Below are 19,769 nucleotides of genomic sequence, written 5' to 3' on the forward strand. Positions count from 1 at the left end.
CTCTGTGATTCCCTGCAGGATGCTCAGGGCTCACAGGCAACCCTGCTCTGCTCCAAAGGTGTCAGTGGATTTGCTGGGCTGAGTCACAGAGAGCAGAATGGCAAAAAAGGGGGAAAAAGTCCCACACAATAATATCACCCAAACAGCAAAATCCAGCATGTAGCTCTGCATTAAGTGGGGTGTTCAGGAAAGGCTGACCCTGGGGCCACCAGCTGATTGTCAAAGCAAGAGGAGAAGCTGATTGCAGCTGTGGGCAGAGGTGCCCAGGGATGCTCACCTTGGGTCCAGGAGGGGAAGCAGAGAGACCCAGGCCTGCAGCTCCACAGAGAGGCATTGCCCTGACTCCTGGCCTCAAACTCTTCAAGGCAGAAGTTTTCAGCATATTTCACTGCATTTCTGAGCAACCTCATTCACCTTTGGTTTTTGATGCAAGGAGAAATACTTGCTTATGGTTTCCTGGGTGTTGGTCTGCATGAGCATTGATACTCCAGGGCTGTAACTCAAGGACACACCAAGGCCAAGTGCAAACACCTTCAGGCCTGGGAAATGGGCTCCAGGATAGGAACTGGCCCCCTGATACTGGAAAGGACAGGCTGTAGGGCAGGGGGATGGCCTGCTGTGACCTCCTCTGCCACTGACTGACCTCCTGCATCACCCTGGACCCCTTCACTGTCCTGTGCACCTGCTTCTAACACATTATTCAAGGCAGAATTTGGAGTAACACACTCATTTCCTAAGATTTATGGTGTGAGGACCTCACTGGTACCACAGACACACTGCCCTCCCCTGCACACCCAGCCTGGTGCTCTCCATTCCTTCCTCTGCTCAGTCAGATCGTCACCCCACACTCTCTACTGGGGGATTTTAAGAAATTTCATTCAAGTTATTACTGCACAGACAGCCCGTAGTCCAGGGCACAAAAAACAGCTTTTCCAGGAAACAACAGCTCAGTACATTATCAAAAAAACCCCACAAAATTTCTGCATGGAGAGCAGAGATTAAAACCAGGGGTGACTCCAGGATTGTCCTCAGTGTTTTCAGGGAGCTGGATGCCATGGATGTGGTGCTGCCAGCTGTGGCTGAGCTCATGTGCATGCAGAGAATGGCTGGATTCAGCAGCAGCAGCAGAGCGAGGGGCTTTGTTGCAGAAAACCTTTGAATCATGTTTTCAGTGGCAGGAAACAGAAAAGAACAAAGAGCAAAAACCACTCTGGGACAAATTCTGCTGTAAGTGGTGTTTGGACAGCATTGTACAAGAGCAATGTGTTGGATGAGAAGATGCTGCTGCTCTGCCCTGGCACTGCAGAGCCCAGAGGGCAGCCTGGCATTGCAGCTCTGCCAGCTCGGAGCAGAAGGTCCACCCTGGCCAGAAAGTCATCCTTCCACTTGGGATTGTAGCCTGGAGATGAGAGAGGGACAGAAATGTGGTGGGAAGGATCCTCAGGACACCATCCGCAGCACCAGAGCCAAGAGCCACGAGTTCACTCCACGCTCTGCACTGGGCTGGAGAGTGGCTTGATCTTGTGAGTTCCCTCAAAAAACCTTCCCAGCTCTCCAGCCCAGCCCAGCCCTATCAGTCTACCCTCCTGAAGAGCGAATGAAAGGACTTTGGATCTTGTTGCGCCAAAGCAAAAGGATTTACAGCCCTTCCAGCTCTTCTGGGCTGATGGTGCACATCTGCATGCCACAACAGGGCCGGCAAAGGCAGCAAGATCTTCTCTGATGTAATTGTTTATGGCAATTCAGAGCACTGGAGTGTCTGGCTCGAAGATTTCTGAGTCCTGACATGGCTCGAATGACACTGCAGATAGGATTTCAGGTTAAAATTGAAGTGGAAAGAACTCGACTCCCAGTTTTGCTGAACAATGAGGGAATTTCTTGTTTCAGAGCATGTTGTATTTCAGTACTTCCAGGCTCTCCAATTGCTTTCCTGGAACTGTAAACCCCTTGCTATCAGATGTCTGCCGTGTATGGCAACCAGCACATTACACAAACCACAGTGCAGAGCCACAGAGCACAGCTGGAAACCCATCACCTCCCTCCTCCAACTGGCCTGGGCCTTCCTCAGCCACTGCTGCATCTGCCATCCTCCCAGGGAAGGGCTGAAATGCCACATTTGCTGTCACTGCAGAGGAGAAGCAGAGGAAGGAAGCACTTTTTGGGGGAAGAGGTTGTTCTCAGAATCCACTTGTCTGTGACCAGACTTCAGCCTCTTTTACCATCCTCTGATGGCATGAGCAGCTCTGATGGGCAGTCAGATCCTTTGTGAGGGCAGGTTACTCTCCAGGGATGTTCTCTGGGTGTTTCAGGCCCTGTGGCACTATTCCCCCACAGCCTTACAGATGAGCAGACAAATGATCTTTTTATTTTGGCCAACCACACCATGACACTTGCACTGCTGAGGGATGCCTTGCCAGAGTTCACCAGGCTCTTGTACTTTCCAGTGTCCACACACAGTGAGGAGAATATCCTTGCTCTGCCTTGCCCATACAAAATTCTGGATTTCCACCAATTTCTCTGAATGCAGGTGCCCAAACAGTCCTTGGTGCTCTGCAAGGGGAAGGGATTTTCAGCCTTCTGTTGTTCAAATCAGAGGGCAAATGGCCATGCTCAGAGGAGAATCAAGGTCAGGTGAAGGCAGTGAGTTTGTGTTAGAAGACAGAAATCACTGGGAGGAGATAAGACATGGGCAAGCAGCTCAGGAAAGGTGCACATCTCTGGAAATTCCAACTGCATCTTGCATTGGTGCTCTGATTTCTGTCTTATGGCCAGAGGGACAATTGGCCCATTCCTCCACTGAAAGGAGCAGTGCGAACTTGGACAAAGTGACCAAAAGATAGAGGATACTCATTTATCTCAGCTCCAGCTGCCTCGAGCCCTGCCAGCCACAGCTGTGAAGCTCATGGACCATCCCAGCTGCCAGGTTTGTTTGCTGAAATCCACTGGTGCTGAAACACGTACAAACCACCCCTGGAGACTCGACTGGGGCCTCCCTGCTGCTTTTTGTTTGAGACTCAAAACCACAGTGGAAACCGGTTTGCAGATATGTTAATGCTGGAAATGGCTGAGCCAAGTGAAAGTAAAGAGCTCTGAAAAACCTTTCCTGAGCACTGAGGGAAGTTTGGTTGTGCTCATGTGCTATCAGCATCAAGATGAGCCTCTGGAAAATGAAGCCTTGCTCAGGAAAGCCAGATGTGCCTGTGCTGAGCCCACTGATCACCAGGTGAGTGTCTCTCTTGTGCAGGACCCAAAAAAGCAGCACAGACCCAGCTTCCTCCAGCTTCCCAAGTTGCTCTGGGGTCCATCCCTTCATCTGCCATCTCCAGGGAGCTCCAGGACTGCAGAGCCTCTAATCTCCTACCATCCTTCATGCTGGCCTGTTGCCACGTTAGGTGTGAGCTGGTGCTGCCAAATTCCCCAGCTCCTCTGCCTGCTCTGCCAGCACCAGCCTGTGCTGCAGCCAGGATACACAAATCAGGCTGAAAATGCACCAGCAGTGAAGTCAGATCCTGTCAGAGCAATCTGGCACCTCATTTCCTACATCTGTCACAAGGACACTTGATAGTGAAGTGTCACATTCCTGTAGACATAAGCAAAATAAAGATTAAGACTAAACATTTCCTTGGCATTAAGGACAAACCTTCAGGACATGGTGTGGCTGCAGAACCTTGTGATGAAAAGGGGTTTTTCCAGAGGTTCTTGCTGTCCATGGAGGACATATCCCTGTGGGTGCTCCCTCTGGAGTAACACAGGGACAAGCCAAGGTTTAGGAGAACATTTTAGGCGTCCACAATCCCAGATGGGCATCAGATTCCTCAAACTGACTTCCAGAAGCAGAAGATGAGCTTCACAGCCCCAAATGGAGCTGGAGTTTGTTGGCACAGGTAACTGCACAGATCCTTGTGTGTGCATCTCTCCTAAGGGCACAGAAGGATCAACACCTTCCCTGTGCCCTTTGTTGCTGAGCAGGATATCCCAACAAGTGCTGGAGCTGAGGAAAAGCCCAGGAAAGCACCACTGGATCCAAGCAGGAATGGGGTGAAGCACAGATGCCAGGAGAGGCCAAACAGAGATGCAACAGCCAAAGATGAAGTTCTTAACACCATGTAAAGTGATTATTGGACAGCAGAACACTGTCACATGAGAAGTGTGACAGAACACTTCTGTCACACCATTCACAACAGGGTGGTGTGGAATCACTCACTACCTGAAAATCCAAACCCAACATGCTCCCTCTCCCTGCAATCCAAGCACCTCCAACACCTTCCCCAACCAATTTCTGTGCCACCACACAAATCCTGGACAGGAGTTTGTCACCTTGATATCTGCCCTTGGGTGAACAACCTTCACAGCTTCCCCATGACAGTTTTTTTGTTATCTTATTCCAGCAGCCTCAAAGACTTCTGTGCATTGTGCAGTTTGTGATGGCTTTTGCAGCACGTCCTCCAGGGCATGGCTTGGCTGGATATTCCAGCTTCTGACCCTCAGAGGGGCCTGCAGTTATCTCCATCTGAGCTGTGAACCTTATCTTGACAGAAATCTAAGGAAGATCCCACTGATATTTCTACTCCCCATGGGAATGTAGAATGAAATCCTCAGTAATGGGAAGAGAAAAATAATTTGTGCTTCTGTCAGAGGACTTCCATATTTAAATGAGCTCAGTGAGCACAGGAACAGCAGGCTGTGCATTAGGTAACAGTGTCTGGCAGGGCAGGCAGCACTATCTGGAGCCTGTGCAGGTCTGAAAGTCTGCCTGAGCTTAGGCACAAGGAAATACATAGAAGTATATTAAAATAGTAGATGGAAATATAGCAATTTGCAGTTAAAAAAAACCCCAGCAAACCGAAAGGGAGTGATTATGAGCAGGAATCTTGGCTCTATTAACTGCTTTTTTTTTTCTTTAATAAAACAGAAAACACCATCATGTTCCCAGGGACATGCTGGCAAACAGCAGGGACAGAGTCTGACAGAATCTGTATTTTATACTTTATAACTTAATATGGCTTTTGCATGATTTTAGTATTTTTATTGGTTCTTCAAACATACACAAAATAAACACGTGAAGCAGCCAGAAGTACAGCACATGGAGGCACGGTCCAGCTGTGCCAGCCTGCAGCTGGGAAGGAGCTGGGCTGTTGGGGACCACCCTTGCCTGTGGCTTGATCCCAATCCTGAAAGGGCTCCCTGTTGGGGACAGGGGCCTGTGGCCAAGGGTGGCCTTATTTGAGGCAGGAATACTTCTGCACATTTATGGTGCTGCACTACAGCATTAAGCCAATGTTTCCACTTTCTAGTTGAGTCAGTGCTCAAATCCCAGCCTCAGCCCAAAAATAACATAAATCCAGCTCTTTTGCTGCTTCCATCCCCTCACACCCTTCTCCCTGCCCTCCTTTCAGCCAGCCACAACAGCACCAAGAGGAAAATCAACGTTTCACCATGGAGCATCCACCCAGGGCTCGGCAGTACCTGCTGGCCCTGCTGCTTCACACCCAGCCCAGGATGGGATTTCAGGGCTGCTTTTACACTTGGGCTTCTTGTTCCTTCTCCACAGAGTGTGGGGTTGGAGCTGGGGTGTTCATGAGGGGTAAACCATGTGCCACAGGGGAGCAGAGCATCCCTCTGAGCTGGGCTGCCCCTCTGCTCTGTGAGCCTTGCAAAGCCATCACTGCTGATAACTCTGATCCAAGAAAACAATCACAGTGCATCCACCATGCCAGCAACCTGACAAACTCCACATCTCAAGCAGAAATGCCTGACTTGCAGAGCAGCCCACTGGGGCACTGGGCAGAGCCTTCCTCCACCTGGCACTGCCCTGCTTCCTCTCATCTCACAGCCAGAATTGAACTTTTTCTGTCTACAGCACCAAGATCAGACCTCCAAAACCTAGTCAATGCCCACGATATTCATTGAGGATTCATGATTCCTATCCTGCTGATTTTGTCTAGTTGTTTTCTATATTTAATGGGGAAATCCCCAGAAGCAAGCAAGTAACCATCAGAGAAGGCACAAGGTGGCCAATTCCAAGCTTCAGGCCCAAGCCAGATGTGGGAACCAGGGAAAAATCAGCTCCTCTCAGCCCTCTGGACCTCCCCCTGTAACACATCTTACAGAGGTGTGCGAGGGAGGCACATCCCTTATTTCTCAAAGCCTGTGGCAGATCAGATTCCCATTCTCAAGTGTGAATCCTAGCTGAAAAACCAAACCATCTCCTGGACATAGTTTTTCATGAAAAACAGCACACTTTACCATCATGTTTAGGACAAGTTACATCTGAGTTCCTGAGCAGTGCCCTGGGTCACAAACCCATCAGAGCAGGAGCCCAGGGTGCCCAGGGCTGGTTCACAGACTCACTCGGACACCTGGGATGCCGGGATATCCAGGAGCTCCTTCCTTTCCCTTCAGCCCTTCACTGCCCTTCTCTCCTTTCTCTCCTTCTGGGCCTTGCTCTCCTTTGTCTCCCTGTGGAAGAGAGGAGGGTGGGAGGTTTTTACATCCACACAACACGTGGGTGCAAAGGTCTTGTGAGGGAAAACCCCAGCACATAATTAATATTTCAGGAGTCTGAGAGGAAAAGAGCCTGCAAGAAAAGGGATGAATGAGGATGAGTCATAATACACTTGACATTTAAAAAAAAGGAGCAAACCCAGGTTTCTTTTCTTTAAAATCTCTTGGCTGAAGGAGAAAGAACTCCCCCATTACACAGAGTAACCTGAACCCCTTTGCTTCTCCTGAACCTCCCACGTGAATGAGGCAGGCAGACAAGATGTGAGAGTCTCCCTTGCCTCATCCAGAAGCCCTGAGCTTGGGATGCTGAAAGACTTTAAATGGGATGGGTTTGTCTGGAACAGCTGCTCAGCTCCTGCTGCCAAACAGAAATCAGCCCAGGGCTCCAATAAACACTCTGAAACTGTGTCACTGTGCCCTGCAAAGCATCCATGGCCTGAGCAGTGGGTATGCTGTCAAATCACTGCTCTGGCAATTGCAGAATCACAGAATCAAAGAATCATTTCGGCTGGAAAAGATGTTTAAGATTAATTAATGCAAACTTCAAGCCAGCACTGACAAGGCCACCACTGAACCATGTCCCCAAGTGCCACTTGTAGGGACAGTGACTCCACCACTTCCTGCTATAATGCCTGGCCACCCTTTCAGTGGAGAAATTTTCCCAATACCCATTTAAACCTCCCCTAGTGAAACCAGTTGTTGAAATTTATGAAAAAATCTGGCAGATGATAAAATTTCAGTATTTGGCAACATCAACCAGCTGGAACACAGACCAGAAATATAATAATAGAAGTGTAAGAAGTACATTTATAGCTGCTTTTCTTTTATCAAAATAAATACAATATTGTAAATATTTTGTATTATTCATTACTACCACTCAAAATTATAGGGAGACAATGATAAAGGGCAGTTTTGTACTGAGAGCAACATGTGCAGCCAAGCAGCCTTGAGCTGAACCATTTTCCTCTTGCACCTGTGTTGGGAGAGCTGAACAAGATCCCATCTGGTTAAAGAGCACAGACACATCTGCTGAAGTGTCCAGAGACACATTTGGGGTGGAAAGAGCTGGTTTGGTTCAAGAGCTCCTGGGCACAGCCAGCAGTGCAAGGGAATACAGAAGCCTTGATTGTCCTCAAGGAAGAGATTTTTGGTCCAACATTCAGAGATAAGCAGAAGCAGAGACACATGGCAAATAGTTTAACTAGAAAGAAGCAATAAAGTGCATTGTTGTGGGATGGGCTGCTCTTTCTTTCCATGGAACAAAATTGTTGGCCTGTTTGGAAAGGCTGGCTGTGCAGGACAGGAATCAGAGCCCTGTTCCAAAGGCAAGGTAGCAAACTCCCAGCAGTGAGAGACAGAGCAAACCCTGAGTGGGATCCTGGGGCTCTGCCAAGGCAAGGGGATCTGGTTTCTTTACTCTCTAACATTGTTCTGGTCAGTGGTGCAGGGGGAGAGTGATGGACAATCCTCGATTTCCCTTGCCAGGCCCAGGAATTCCTGATTAGCTGGAAATTTGATCTGTAAAGACTCAAATAAAACAGACAAATTGTTGGAAACCAGATTTTGAAGAACTTGACCTTTTTGGAGATCTGATCAGATGCCAAAAAACGTGGGCAGAGGAGTGAAACAGGAGGGGTTTGTTATGTGTGCTTGCAGAAAAAAATCCTTAGAGAGATTGCAGGGCAAAGGTTTATTCCAGAGAGGACCCAATAATCCCTCAGCCTCACGCTGGCTCTGGGAATCACAGGGACCTGAGTGCTCAGAGGTGTGTGTGAGAGCTGGAGCTCCATGGGGTGAGGCTTACCTTGATCCCATCTGGCCCCAGCTGCCCGCTGTCCCCTTCCAGCCCCGGCTCTCCCTGTGGACAGAACAAACACCATAAGGCTGTGCCTAAATGTGCTTTGTAGCAGTGATGGGAGCCCAGCCCTGCACTCTAACACGTCCTGTTTCATGTCCTGATGCTGAACAAGGAGCAGGAGAAGGAATTCAGCCTCCTGCTCTATTCTGAGCCAGTTTCTCCTCCATGGACCCACTGTGGGAAAAGGAGCTCAGTCTGAATTCATTTAACCTGGGCCCTCCTCCTCCTGCTCCAACAACTGACCTCAGTCCTGGGAAGGGACAGAGCCCCTGCCAGCCTCAATCCATGCATTCATCCCCCTCATGCCCACACAGTGTGTGCAGTGTTTCCCTGCTGAGCTGCCTCTGCTCCAGCCTGCACAGCCCCTGGCAAACAGGAGGGGTCTGTTCCCCCTGTGCTCCCACACTGCCCCTTTCACTCTCACTGGGCATCTCAGGGGCTCACAGACCCTGCTGGGCTCAGGCTGATGGGCTCTGTGGGGAAGGAACAGGGGCAGGTCTCAAATCTCTGCTGCTCACAGTGACTCTGAGATAGCTACAAAGCCTCTTTTCCCCAGCCTGGCTGTCAAAGAAGGAGTCAGGATTCTTCTGTTCTCCTTCTCAAGGTGTTTATTGTTTCTTATCTATAAAATTCTTCCTCCTGGCCTACTGAGGTCTGTCTGGCAGGTTGGGTTGAGGCATGCTGGTGTTGTCTTTTTATACTAAAAACTACATGTACACTATTTACAATAACTTCCCAATACCTATCACCTATGTTAGACAGTGAGCTTCTACTCTAAACCAATCTAAAAATGCCAACATCACAGCAGAAGATGGAGGCCAAGAAGAAGAAGAAGGAAAAAGGACAAGGCACACCCAAATTCCTCCATGTTGGGACCCAGAGCCCCCATTCTAAAAACCTCAAAAATCTATTTTTCACCCTGTGATAAATTCACTACCATTCTACTTAAACTTTCATGGTTTGTAAATCCTCATATAGGGTTGGTAATTTTTTCCATGGGTCAAGATCAAAGGCACATGGGTCTTGAGCTCTGTGTCAAGGTCTCTGAGCCCCCTGTCAGGGTCCTGAGTCCTCCAGGGCAGCCAGAGGAATTCCCTGGGTTCCAACAGGGAGGGATGCAGAGAACAGGCTGGGGACAGCAAGGACAGAACCCCTGGGGAGCTGATGAGGCACAGAAGGTGGCCAGGAAATGATGAGGCACAGGAGGTGTCCATACTCACTCTTTGGCCAATGAGACCTTGCTCTCCAGGGATCCCCAGCTGGCCAGGATCACCCTAAAGGAAGGAAGCACAGACAGGGACACAAGCTGGTTACTGACACCAAGGGAATGTGAAGCGCTTCCCATTGCACTCCTGATTTTGTCCATTTCTTTCCTTCTCCCACACAAACACCTTCAGCTGAGGTTTCAAAGGGGGTTCAAAGGCCCAGCACAGCAAAGAAGGACACATCTCACAGGCTCTGATGCAATGATGCAAAGATGGACAGGACAGGGGTCACAGAGGGTCTGAGCTGCCTGAAGCTGCAGATCCAGAAGGAATTTTCTGGCATGGTCCTTCACAGACAAGTACCAGGGTGAGTGCAATGTGATGTGGTGGCAGACACGACCACAGTGAGGGAGGACAAAACCCAGCAGCTCTTTTCACCCAGTTCCAGAAGAACCAGAATCTTTGATAGCAGTTAAATGAGGGAACAGAAGGAGCTGGCAAACAAATGGATCTTGCCAACGTGGCACTGGGGTAGGATGGCCACAGGGCAGCTCTCTCCCAGGTGTGCCCATCCAAGCCATCTGCTCTGCATGGAGGACAGCTCAGGAAATGCAGAGCATTCAGGGGAGAAAGGTTTGAGATATTTGTAAACCATAAATTCCATAACCATAATATCCATAAATTCCATAACCATAATAACCATAACTTCCATAACCATAACAGCCATAAATTCAAGGGAAAAAAGGTTTGAGATATCCATAAACTATCAACTCCATAACCATAATATCCATAAATTCCATAACCATAATAACCATAAATTCCATAACCATAATAACCATAAGTTCAAGGGAAAAAGGTTTGAGATATCCATAAACCATAAATTCCATAACCAAAATATCCATAAGTTCAAGGGAAAAGGGTTTGAGATATCCATAAACTATAAATTCCATAACCAAAATATCCATAATAACCATAAATTAAAGGGAAAAAGGTTTGAGATATCCATAAACCATAAATTCCATAACCAAAATATCCATAAGTTCAAGGGGAAAATGGTTTGAGGTATCCATCCCCCAACCTCATCCCCCAGCAAACTGCTCTGCACAGACCAGTCCTGGTCCATCTCCTTCCAGCCTGGAGAAGGAGCAGGACAGGACTCTCACTCCAGAGCTTCCCAGCAGGTCAGGGGGTGTCTGTGCAAATCATCATGTCCTGCTCCAAGGAGGGCCAGCCAGGAGCACTGGAGCTCAAACACTCCTGCAGTTCAGGATGCCAAAGGCACGGTAGCTCCAGTGAAGTGTCAGAAGATTTGCCAAGGAAAACATGGCAAAGGATGGGCTGGGGGGTGGGAGGGAAGAGCAGCACAGAGGAAATTGCATTTAATCCCCACATAGAGTTTGTTCAAAAGCTCTGCTCACACGAGCAAATGTTCAGAGCAAGTGGGTTAGGATGAAATAAAACACCCTCTGAGCTGCCCAGCACTGGGATTTTGCTCAAACAAAGAGATGGCTTTTATGTGGACAAGAAGGTGCATTCATGGTCTGCAGCAGGGCACCCTTCCCCCTTAACCATCAGAGGAGCTCAGTCCCCAGAGAGCTGAGCTTGGAAACTGTGGCAGGACCTTGTCTGAGGGTATTTTTAAGCCTGAGACCTTCCTGAGACCCTTCTGGTTTTGAATTAGAGGCTGCCTGGATCTCTGGGTCTCAAGGACTCCTCTCTCCATTGAGATTTTGGATCTGCAAAGAGCTGAGCTTCATTTCCCAGGCCCTTCACAGCTCTTGAGGCACAACATCCCTGGGATGGGGCATCTCCCCAGCACTGACAGCCTCTCCCTCAGGATGGGGCACAGGAATTTGTAAAAGTGGCTAAAATTAACCCAGTTTTAGGTTTTTTAAACGGTATCTTTTATTGAATGCACTATCTGCTTTGGGATGCCGGGATATCCAGCAGATATGGATAAGCTGGAGGATAAATCTACAATGTCACTCAGTCCCTCAGGAACACAAATTACCATTTATCTCCCCAGTCTGACAGAGAAACCACACTTAGGGTTTTTCTTACCTTCATGCCAGGTTCACCTGCAAGACCAGGTTGTCCCATTGAGCCTGGCGGTCCCTGGGAACAAAAAAACCCCAACAAGATAATGAAAAAAGCCATTGTAACAAAGCAGAAAGCAAGATCAAAGCCATAACTCCTTTAGCAGAGCTCTCCTGGGACAGCCAAGCCCTGGTTGCAATGCAATTACCTCCCTGGAGCTGGCTCAGGGTCCAGAGCATCAAAGAGGCCCCTGGTGCCTGGGAGGGCTCTGAGCAGCTCTCACACCTCCCCTCTCCCCAGCCTTTCTCTGCTCCTTGCAGTCCCTCTGCTCTCTGAGGTTAGTAACCCAGCAGGGAGCAGCACTGGAACCAGCTGGGATGGAAGGGAAAAGGTCCAGAATTGGATTTGGGAGCTCTTTGCAAGGGTCCAGCAGGCTGGGCTGGTGCAGGGGGTAGCAGGAATGTTTGGCTGTGCTCTTGTTCTTGCTCCCTGCAGCTCCACCTCATCATTCCCACCTGTGTGAGCACATGCTCTGCTCCAACAGGCTCCTCCTGATGAGGGGAAAGCTGCCCCACATCTCCCAGCTGGGCTTTGCCCACATTCCCAGAGAAGCAGGGGCACCATGGTGCTGCTGCTAATGGGAGCTGAGGACAGCAAGGTGACACTGAGCCCTCCAGCACAAATTTTGGCCAGATTAGCCTTGACATCCATCAGCAAGCTGTCCCTGGTTGTACAGGGCCAGAAAATATCCAAAGGCCAACACCTGGGCTCAGATCAGAAACCCACAGCTCAGGCTGGACTGGCTGAGAGAAAGTTTCTCCCTCTCATGTCAGCACAGACTCTGGTAGAGGGGTTTGGCATCCCTCAGACCCAAAAATGAGTGCTTGACCTGGAAAAAAATAGGAATTAAGACAGAAAGATGGAAGATGTGAGAATGACCTTGCAAACTGTTCTCACTGAGTCCAGCTCCATGTGCAGCCCCTGACAGTGGGGTCACAGTCATTCACTATCTTTAGTACCAAGATCTATTGGGAGCTTTCATCTTTGTACATTTGCTCCTACCTCTGAGAAGCGTGGGGAATGAGAGTCTGTGAAACCAGCCCAAAGATGGGACAGTAAAGCTTCTCTTTAAAGGATTTGAGTGGTTTATTTACTTATGATATTTGCATTCCAGACAACAATCTCCCTTCTCTTTACAGTTGGGAATAAAGGAAAAAAGAGCACATAGTCAAGGGAGCTACCCAGGGAATAAAGCCAGTTCCTGGCTTGCTGAGTGGATTCAAGCAGAGGAGGGAGCAGGGTGTGTGTTGGGTTTGTGAACAAATGCTCGTGTCACGCAATGAGAAAATTCAAGCTCCAATGAAAGCAAAAATCCTGCTTTGGTTTCTCCAGAGGTGCCAGTGCAGAGAAAGGCTCCTGGAAGAGTTACAGATTTGAATGAAGGTCTGTACTTTCTTGGTTGGCAGCATCCAGAGTGGCTCAGAGCAGCTTTCCAGCTCCCCAGTGTGGTTTACCATGCTGAGAGCTCGCTCCATCCAGTCCAGCAGCCATGAGAATGGAAACTTTCATGACTCACACACTTTGCATAGACTGCATTCAAAGCCACCTTCATGTCTGTGTTACAGCTCAGGACCTACAGAAAGGAGCTGTGCAAGGGGCACTGGCACACGTGATAAAAGAGCCAAGACTGTAATATTTTAAGAGGAGTAAAATAAAGCCAAAAGTGCAGGGCAGTTGGGGGAAACCATGGAGGCATCCCCTGCACTCCTTTGGGGCAGTGTTTGGCAGCTGCTGGTTGGTTTTGGTGTGTTTGTGTCAGTGCTTCATGGCAACCCCAGCCCAGCAGCAGCAAAGGCGTCTCTGAGCTTCCTGCTGGGCTGCCTTGGCCATCTGGGCAAACCTGGGTGTGTCAGCAACAGCACCAGGGAGAGGGAAGGACTGGCACTCGGTCTGATTTGTGCTTGTATTGGCTCCCTGGCTCTGCACCTTGGTGCACAAAGTTGGTCCCTGCCGTGGTCACCTTTGAAATGCATCTTCTGTTGGGAAGATGGGTCTGCACTTCCAGCAGCTGGGTGTCTGTGGCCTGTGGTGGAAAGGGTGCCCAAATTCCTGATTTTCACTGTTTGTTTTGGAAGCTGAGTGTCAGACTTCAGGGAAATCCTTCCTGCTCATTCCACACTGTAGGTGTGAAGGGAAGTTTCCCTGGATGGTCACTGCTCCCTCAGTCCTGCACTCCTGAGGGAAGGGGAAAGCAAATGAAGCTCACACCTACCTTCTGCCCCATTTCTCCCAAAGGCCCGGGTGGCCCCTGTGGTCCTTGGGGACCCTGCAAAATAGAGACACAAGGCTCTTTTCACAAATGTTTTCGTTTCTGAAGGGCTATCACTTCCATGGTCTGTAAGGTAAAACTCCAGTTCCCTCCCACATCTCAGAGGAGTTCTGTGCAAGATTTGGCTAGAGGGATGCAGAGGCCAGCAGTGGGTGTGCTGAGGCACATTAACAGGCAAAGAGCTCAGAAGACCTTCGTCTTCCTGGCTCCCATCTGAAACAACTGCAGTGGCTAATCTGAAAGTGTCTGGTTAACTCTCTCCCTTCCCAGTCCAGCACTGCTGGCCCTCCTCGAGCTCTGTCTGTCCCCAGTGACTCCCCCAAAGCTGTGGGCTCAGCTCTGACACCATCAGCCTCCCTCCTGCTCCTGCTTCCACTCCAACTCCTCCTGTTACATCTGACCCTGTCCCAGACCCAACCTTGCCCTTCTTTCCTACCTTCCCTTCCAAAACCCACCCCAGGCTGGATCCTACACTCTCCCTGCTAGATCCATGCTCCCTTTGGCTTTCCAGGGGTCTGATCTTGTCTTTCCTTCTGGCTCCTATGACTCTAGCCAAGTCTTTCCCATCTCTGACCACGCTGGAGTTGGCAAGGACAGAGAAGCTGGGGATGGGATAAGTGGTGGGAAGAGACAGAGAAGGAAATGAGGTGTCTCTGTGTGCAAGGAAAGACAGATAGAGAGAGTGTGATAAGACACTTGCCGGGTCTCCTGGAGCCCCTTTTGCTCCTGGAGGTCCAGAAGGTCCTTGGATACCCTAGAAAAATTAAAAACACCAGGGTCAGCTCCTACCCAGCAGCAATCCTTCACATCTCATAGCAGAAATGTGCACTTCAAAAGTGCTCCAGTGACAGGAGGGGAGAGGTGGCCCTGCAAGTGTGAGATAGGGTCCAGATCCTTCCACCTGGACCAGGACTCAAAATTAGGGATTTGAGGTTGTGAAAGGAAGCAGAAGAGATGGACACTTACTGGGAAGCCGCGTGCTCCAGTCTCCCCAGTGTCCCCCATCTTGCCCTGTGAACACACAGTTACAGCAGTTATCACCTGGGGATGTGCTGGCACACGTGTGGTGCTCTGAGGACACGTGGCTGTGCCCAGGGCTGGCAGCTGTGGCTCTCACACAGGACATACCTGCAGCCCATCTGGGCCCACCCTGCCTGGCTCCCCTGCTCGGCCCTGCAAAACAAAGAGACAAAAACATCCAGCAGGAGCACGAGCTGTTGGTGATGCTCTTCTGCCCCAGCCCATCTGCTATTGCATTTTTATGCATCAAGTTTCCCTTCCAGCTCCCTGCAGCTTTTGAGAGGCCAAATACCTGGGATAATGCCCCAAGGAACACCCAACCAGCTGGGAATGTGGGTAAAGGCCCTGACGCCTATGCTGGATAGATTTCACTCTGGTTGTAAGAGACTCATCCCTGCAGGTTGATCCTTATGGAGGAATTGAACGTCCCTGTTCCTGGGGGAGGATGTGGCCTTGATCCTGCCCAGACCATTCACAGCAGGGCTGGGAGCAGCCTTGGCACTCACCTTGGCACCTCGCGGCCCTGGCTCGCCCACGGGGCCATCAGGCCCTCTGGCACCCTAGGAGGAGGCAAAAGAGAGGCAGAAATAAGAACACAGAGGATATGGCTCACTGGAAAATCCAGCTGTCACTTTAGCCTTGGCCACCAGGACAGCCCATGAGATCAATCCTGGCTTAGCCAACTTGTACCTGCTTGGGTTGAGCACAGCAGCTCAGAGCCCAGGACTAAAAGGATTCTTTCTGTGTTTTGTTGCCTCTTTCTGTGTTTTTGTTGCCTCACTGTTACCAGCATACAGCACTTTTTATTCCTGTTAAACCAACTACCAACCACTAACCCAAGCCAGAGGAGAAAAGCAAGCCAGGAACAACCTTATTTTCAGACAATGGTTACATGACAGCAGTTTTGCAGTGCACAACTTGCAGTTCCAGCATTATTGACACCAAACCTTTTCCTTACTAGAAACCTTGCTTTTCTAACACCTTTGCCCTTAACCCTTGCCACGCCACACTGTCACATGGTCACAGTGGTGGTATAGAGGTACACAACCCCACTGTGCAGTACCTTCACATTGGGTGTGAAAATTCCTCCCAAATTCCTCCCAAAGAGAAAGATGTATTTGCTGGAAGCTGAATTCCAAGCCCTCAGCTACAGCTGAGTGATATTTAAAGATCTGGCTGCTGTTAAGGACCAGGCAGGTGCTCATGGATATGGAGGTGGGGAGGGTCTGGTGCCATGCCTGGCCTGTGTTCCTGGGTGTGTGAGTGTGAGATGGGCACAGGGGCCTCAGGAGGTGTGTGGGACACACACCCTGCAGCAGATGAGCAGGTGTGAGTAGCTAAAATTAAACAAACAATTCATGGTACAGCTTGGGCAATACTGAGGAAAGGGCATCCTTGTCCTTTTAAAGGGTTCCAATGAGGAGAGCTCTGGGAAGAGGGTAAGGATATGATCAGAGAATCACAGAAAAATGGTTTGGGTTGAAAGAGACTTTAAAGACCATCTATCTTTCAAGCTTATTTCAGGAAAGCTGAGCACACAACCTTCTGCACCATTTGACCCTCAGAGACCAGTGTGTCACACAGACAGAGAATAAAGAGCCATAGTGAAAGAAAATAAGAGTTAAAAAAGGGTGTAAGAAGAGATTCTATGAACAGACATCATGTTCATAATCAGTTCATGAGCTCAGTTAGGACTCTTAGGCACTACTGCAATATAAATAATAAATATAAGCACAGAGCAGTGCTAGGACGTAGTGGTAAGAGGAATTCTGAGAGCTGGCCAATGCAGACAGGGAAAACAGGAGCCAATGTGCTTAATCGGGATGCAAAGGCAGTGCCAAAAGTAATAACAGGGCTAGGGAGCCAGTGTGTTAGAAAAGCAACTCCAGGATGACAGGCAAAGAGAGAGACTCACAAAGAAAAGCAGTGTACAGCAGAAATGTATAGGAACCCCAGCCAAATTATTACAGCAGACAAACATTGTCAATATAAAATAATGCAAAAACTCCTACTGAGCTTGGCAAAGCCCTGTGCTGCTCAGAGGAGCAGAGACTGAATAACCAAGAGCCTGTATTGCACTGCCAGTATGGCACAGCTCTGAAGAGTGCTCAGCCTGGCCTCCAGGACAGACAGACAGACAGGCAGACAGAGGGCTGTGCCCCAGATGGGACCCCCACAACCAAAGGGGTGTTTCACAGCTGGGGCTGTGCTGCACAAATGTCACAGCACCTCTCACCAGCCCAGCACCCCAAGTGCTGTGGCTGATGCTGGCCCCTAGATCAGAGAGCAGTAAAGACCAAAAGTTTTATTAACCCATGTCCCTATAAACCTCAAAGCACAATGACAAAGACCAGAAGGTCACTTAAAAGCTGGGTAAATGACAGCTGGAGTCAGACAGCCCTGCTGCTGTGGGGTGGTGGAGGAGCAGGGCCTGGAGGCAGCTTGGGGCTGCCTGGGGTGATGGGACACCCAGCAAACACCCAGACCTGCACTGGGGAGGGAGGTGGCAGCATGGGTGTGGTGTTGGCACTCTGGCAAAGCACCCTCAACAAACAAATGCTCATCCTCCCTGGATAGCAAACTGTTCCCCTCTTCTTTGAGCAGCCACTTGGATATTTTGTGCAATTACATCTCTACTGTCTGAGAGGATGTGGTGAGCTGCTAGAGAAGCAGGGGGAGGATGTGCAGAGGGCAAAGATTCCTTAGCTCAGGTCTGGAAGAGGGAACAGGAAGCAAGTGGGACATGGAAATTACAGTGATGACCCAGGTTAGAGTGGGAAGGGAACTGGAATGAGTCTGGGCCCTCCAGCCCCATCTTCTGTAGCCTGTCCTGCCCTGTCCAGCCCTTTGCCAGTGCAGGCGCTGCTCTGAGCCTGGTGGGGTTTGTTGGGTGCCCTCAGTGGTGGCTGTGGCTCTCACCAGGGCTGGCTGGGGAGGTTTTTACAGCATCCTCATCTCTTCCAGCAGAGCCCTGTCACAGCATGGCAGGATCTGCCAGGGCAATCTCCCTTCTCAGCAGTCACCTGCCTAATCCCACCACAGCACATCCCATTGGCATCTGACCTGAAGAAGGAGAAAGTGACACTCTATTCTCAAATGCATGTGGCAAGTTTCATCTTCTCCAGCCTTCTGGGCCGAAACCTGGGATAAAGGCTTCCCCTAATCCGCCCTGTCAGGAAAAGCTACTTTTGGTCAATTAGCTAAATTTTTAAAACTCTCTTTTACTGACAACACTGGTTAGAGATGAGAGAGTGAGGTCCTGGCAGCTCTCCAGGGAGCATCCCAGAGCCAAGAGCCTCAAGGCTCCTGAAAGGACCTCAAGGTGCCTTCCCCTGCAGGCCTGGCAGCTGGGCTGAGCACAGCCCCTGGGCTCCCCTGGGACCCTCAGTGCAGACCACGACAGCATTTCAGCATTTCCCTGTGCTGAGCCACACCAAGCAGCGCTATCAGAAATCCCAGGCTAAACAAGGGGCTCCCACAGTGGCTGGAGGTGACAGCTCACAAAGGGAGGCAGGGGAACCCAGCTCCAGCCTTTGGCCAGGTGAGGCAATAGGGATATATCTGCTGCTGAAGCACACAGTGCTCCTGCAGAACTCAGCAAGGTGTTTCTGCAGAGCAGTGCTGCATTTCCTGCAGTTAAACCCCTTCTCAGAGCTCAGACAGACAGTGAGCAGCCTCTCTACAGCAGCATGAAGCAGCAGGCAGTAGCTCCTTTCCAGAAACCCAGAGCTCCTTCCTTACCCAGTTATCCAAATATTGATATTTTGCTATCACAGCCTGGCCAAACAAAAAAGCAAGCAGATGCCTTGAGTGAAGCCAAAGGGAGACATCCCTGGCCATGGATCTGGAAAAGAGCTTTTCCTCAAACACTTCTAAGGCTTTCTCAGTCAAGCAGAAAGATCCCTGGAAGCAGAACAATAACCTCCACTTCTCCATGAACAACAACTCAGCTGGGCTTGGAAAGGCAAATATTTTCAGGTTTGCTTAGATAACACCACTTTACAAACGCCTGGCATTTATAAATTCCTGCAGTTGGTGATGCTGGAGATCACTGGGTCCATGTGGCAGCAAAGGGCCTGGAGTGCAGGTGTGCTCCCCTTATCTTGGACTTACAGGAGTGGATGAATGAATGGCACAGTGGAAAAGAGAAATGAGCTTTGGGATTTGAAAACTCCCCTGTATCACCTGAGCCAGAACCCAGCAGCGAGAGGATAAAATTCTAGAAATATTGGCAGGCACCTTGGCCAGGAGAACAGGGCAGGGAAAGGCACTTTACAGCAGGATTTCAGGTGCAGCTTTGGAATGTGGGTTACAAAATCATGGCTCTGGTTGATATTCAGCCTTTCATAGAGACTCCCAGTCTTTTTGATGATATTATTCTTAGGAGACCACACATTTTCCTGCTGTGAGGAGCAGGAATGGGTTTTAGGATTTAAGTGACATAGGACAAGGGGCTTGCTGGACCAACTGCCTCCAAATTTAAACCTTGATTTGGTTAAATAATTAGGTTTAAGCATAGCTTAATACATAGCTGTCACTAGCTGGATGTTAAGCACATGTCCAAGTGCTACACTGAGTACAGATGAAGGGAAATGAGCCTGGGCTCAAATATCTAAGTTTCTCCTTAGGGAAGACTAGAAAGGAAATAACATTTGAGGAAGATTGTTCAATATCAGTTTGGTGGAATAAACAAAGACTTGTGAAGGAACAATAGCTCTGTCAGGACTAAAAAGAAGGTTGCAATTTCTAAAAAGCTTTTCTTTCTACAATATACATATCTTGACACTATAAAAGCTATCACAACATAAATGCAGAC

The 19,769-nt window shown here is 49.4% G+C and overlaps 1 protein-coding gene across 1 annotated transcript in view; it reads right to left on the reverse strand.

Annotated features, from left to right (window-relative positions):
• The window catches only part of COL27A1 (collagen type XXVII alpha 1 chain), a 146,300-nt gene that overhangs the window by 30,127 nt on the left and 96,404 nt on the right, over positions 1 to 19,769 (reverse strand). Inside the window, exons 29-37 of the mRNA XM_064727415.1 lie at positions 15,460 to 15,513; positions 15,062 to 15,106; positions 14,900 to 14,944; positions 14,634 to 14,687; positions 13,877 to 13,930; positions 11,629 to 11,682; positions 9,583 to 9,636; positions 8,309 to 8,362; positions 6,352 to 6,459 (exon numbers count right to left, since the gene is read on the reverse strand). Of these exons, the coding sequence (XP_064583485.1) occupies positions 6,352 to 6,459; positions 8,309 to 8,362; positions 9,583 to 9,636; positions 11,629 to 11,682; positions 13,877 to 13,930; positions 14,634 to 14,687; positions 14,900 to 14,944; positions 15,062 to 15,106; positions 15,460 to 15,513 (522 nt within the window). The remainder of the gene's footprint in view (positions 1 to 6,351; positions 6,460 to 8,308; positions 8,363 to 9,582; positions 9,637 to 11,628; positions 11,683 to 13,876; positions 13,931 to 14,633; positions 14,688 to 14,899; positions 14,945 to 15,061; positions 15,107 to 15,459; positions 15,514 to 19,769) is intronic.

This window comes from Zonotrichia leucophrys, chromosome 17 (genome assembly GCF_028769735.1).
Source record: "Zonotrichia leucophrys gambelii isolate GWCS_2022_RI chromosome 17, RI_Zleu_2.0, whole genome shotgun sequence".
Classification (NCBI taxonomy): domain Eukaryota; kingdom Metazoa; phylum Chordata; class Aves; order Passeriformes; family Passerellidae; genus Zonotrichia; species Zonotrichia leucophrys.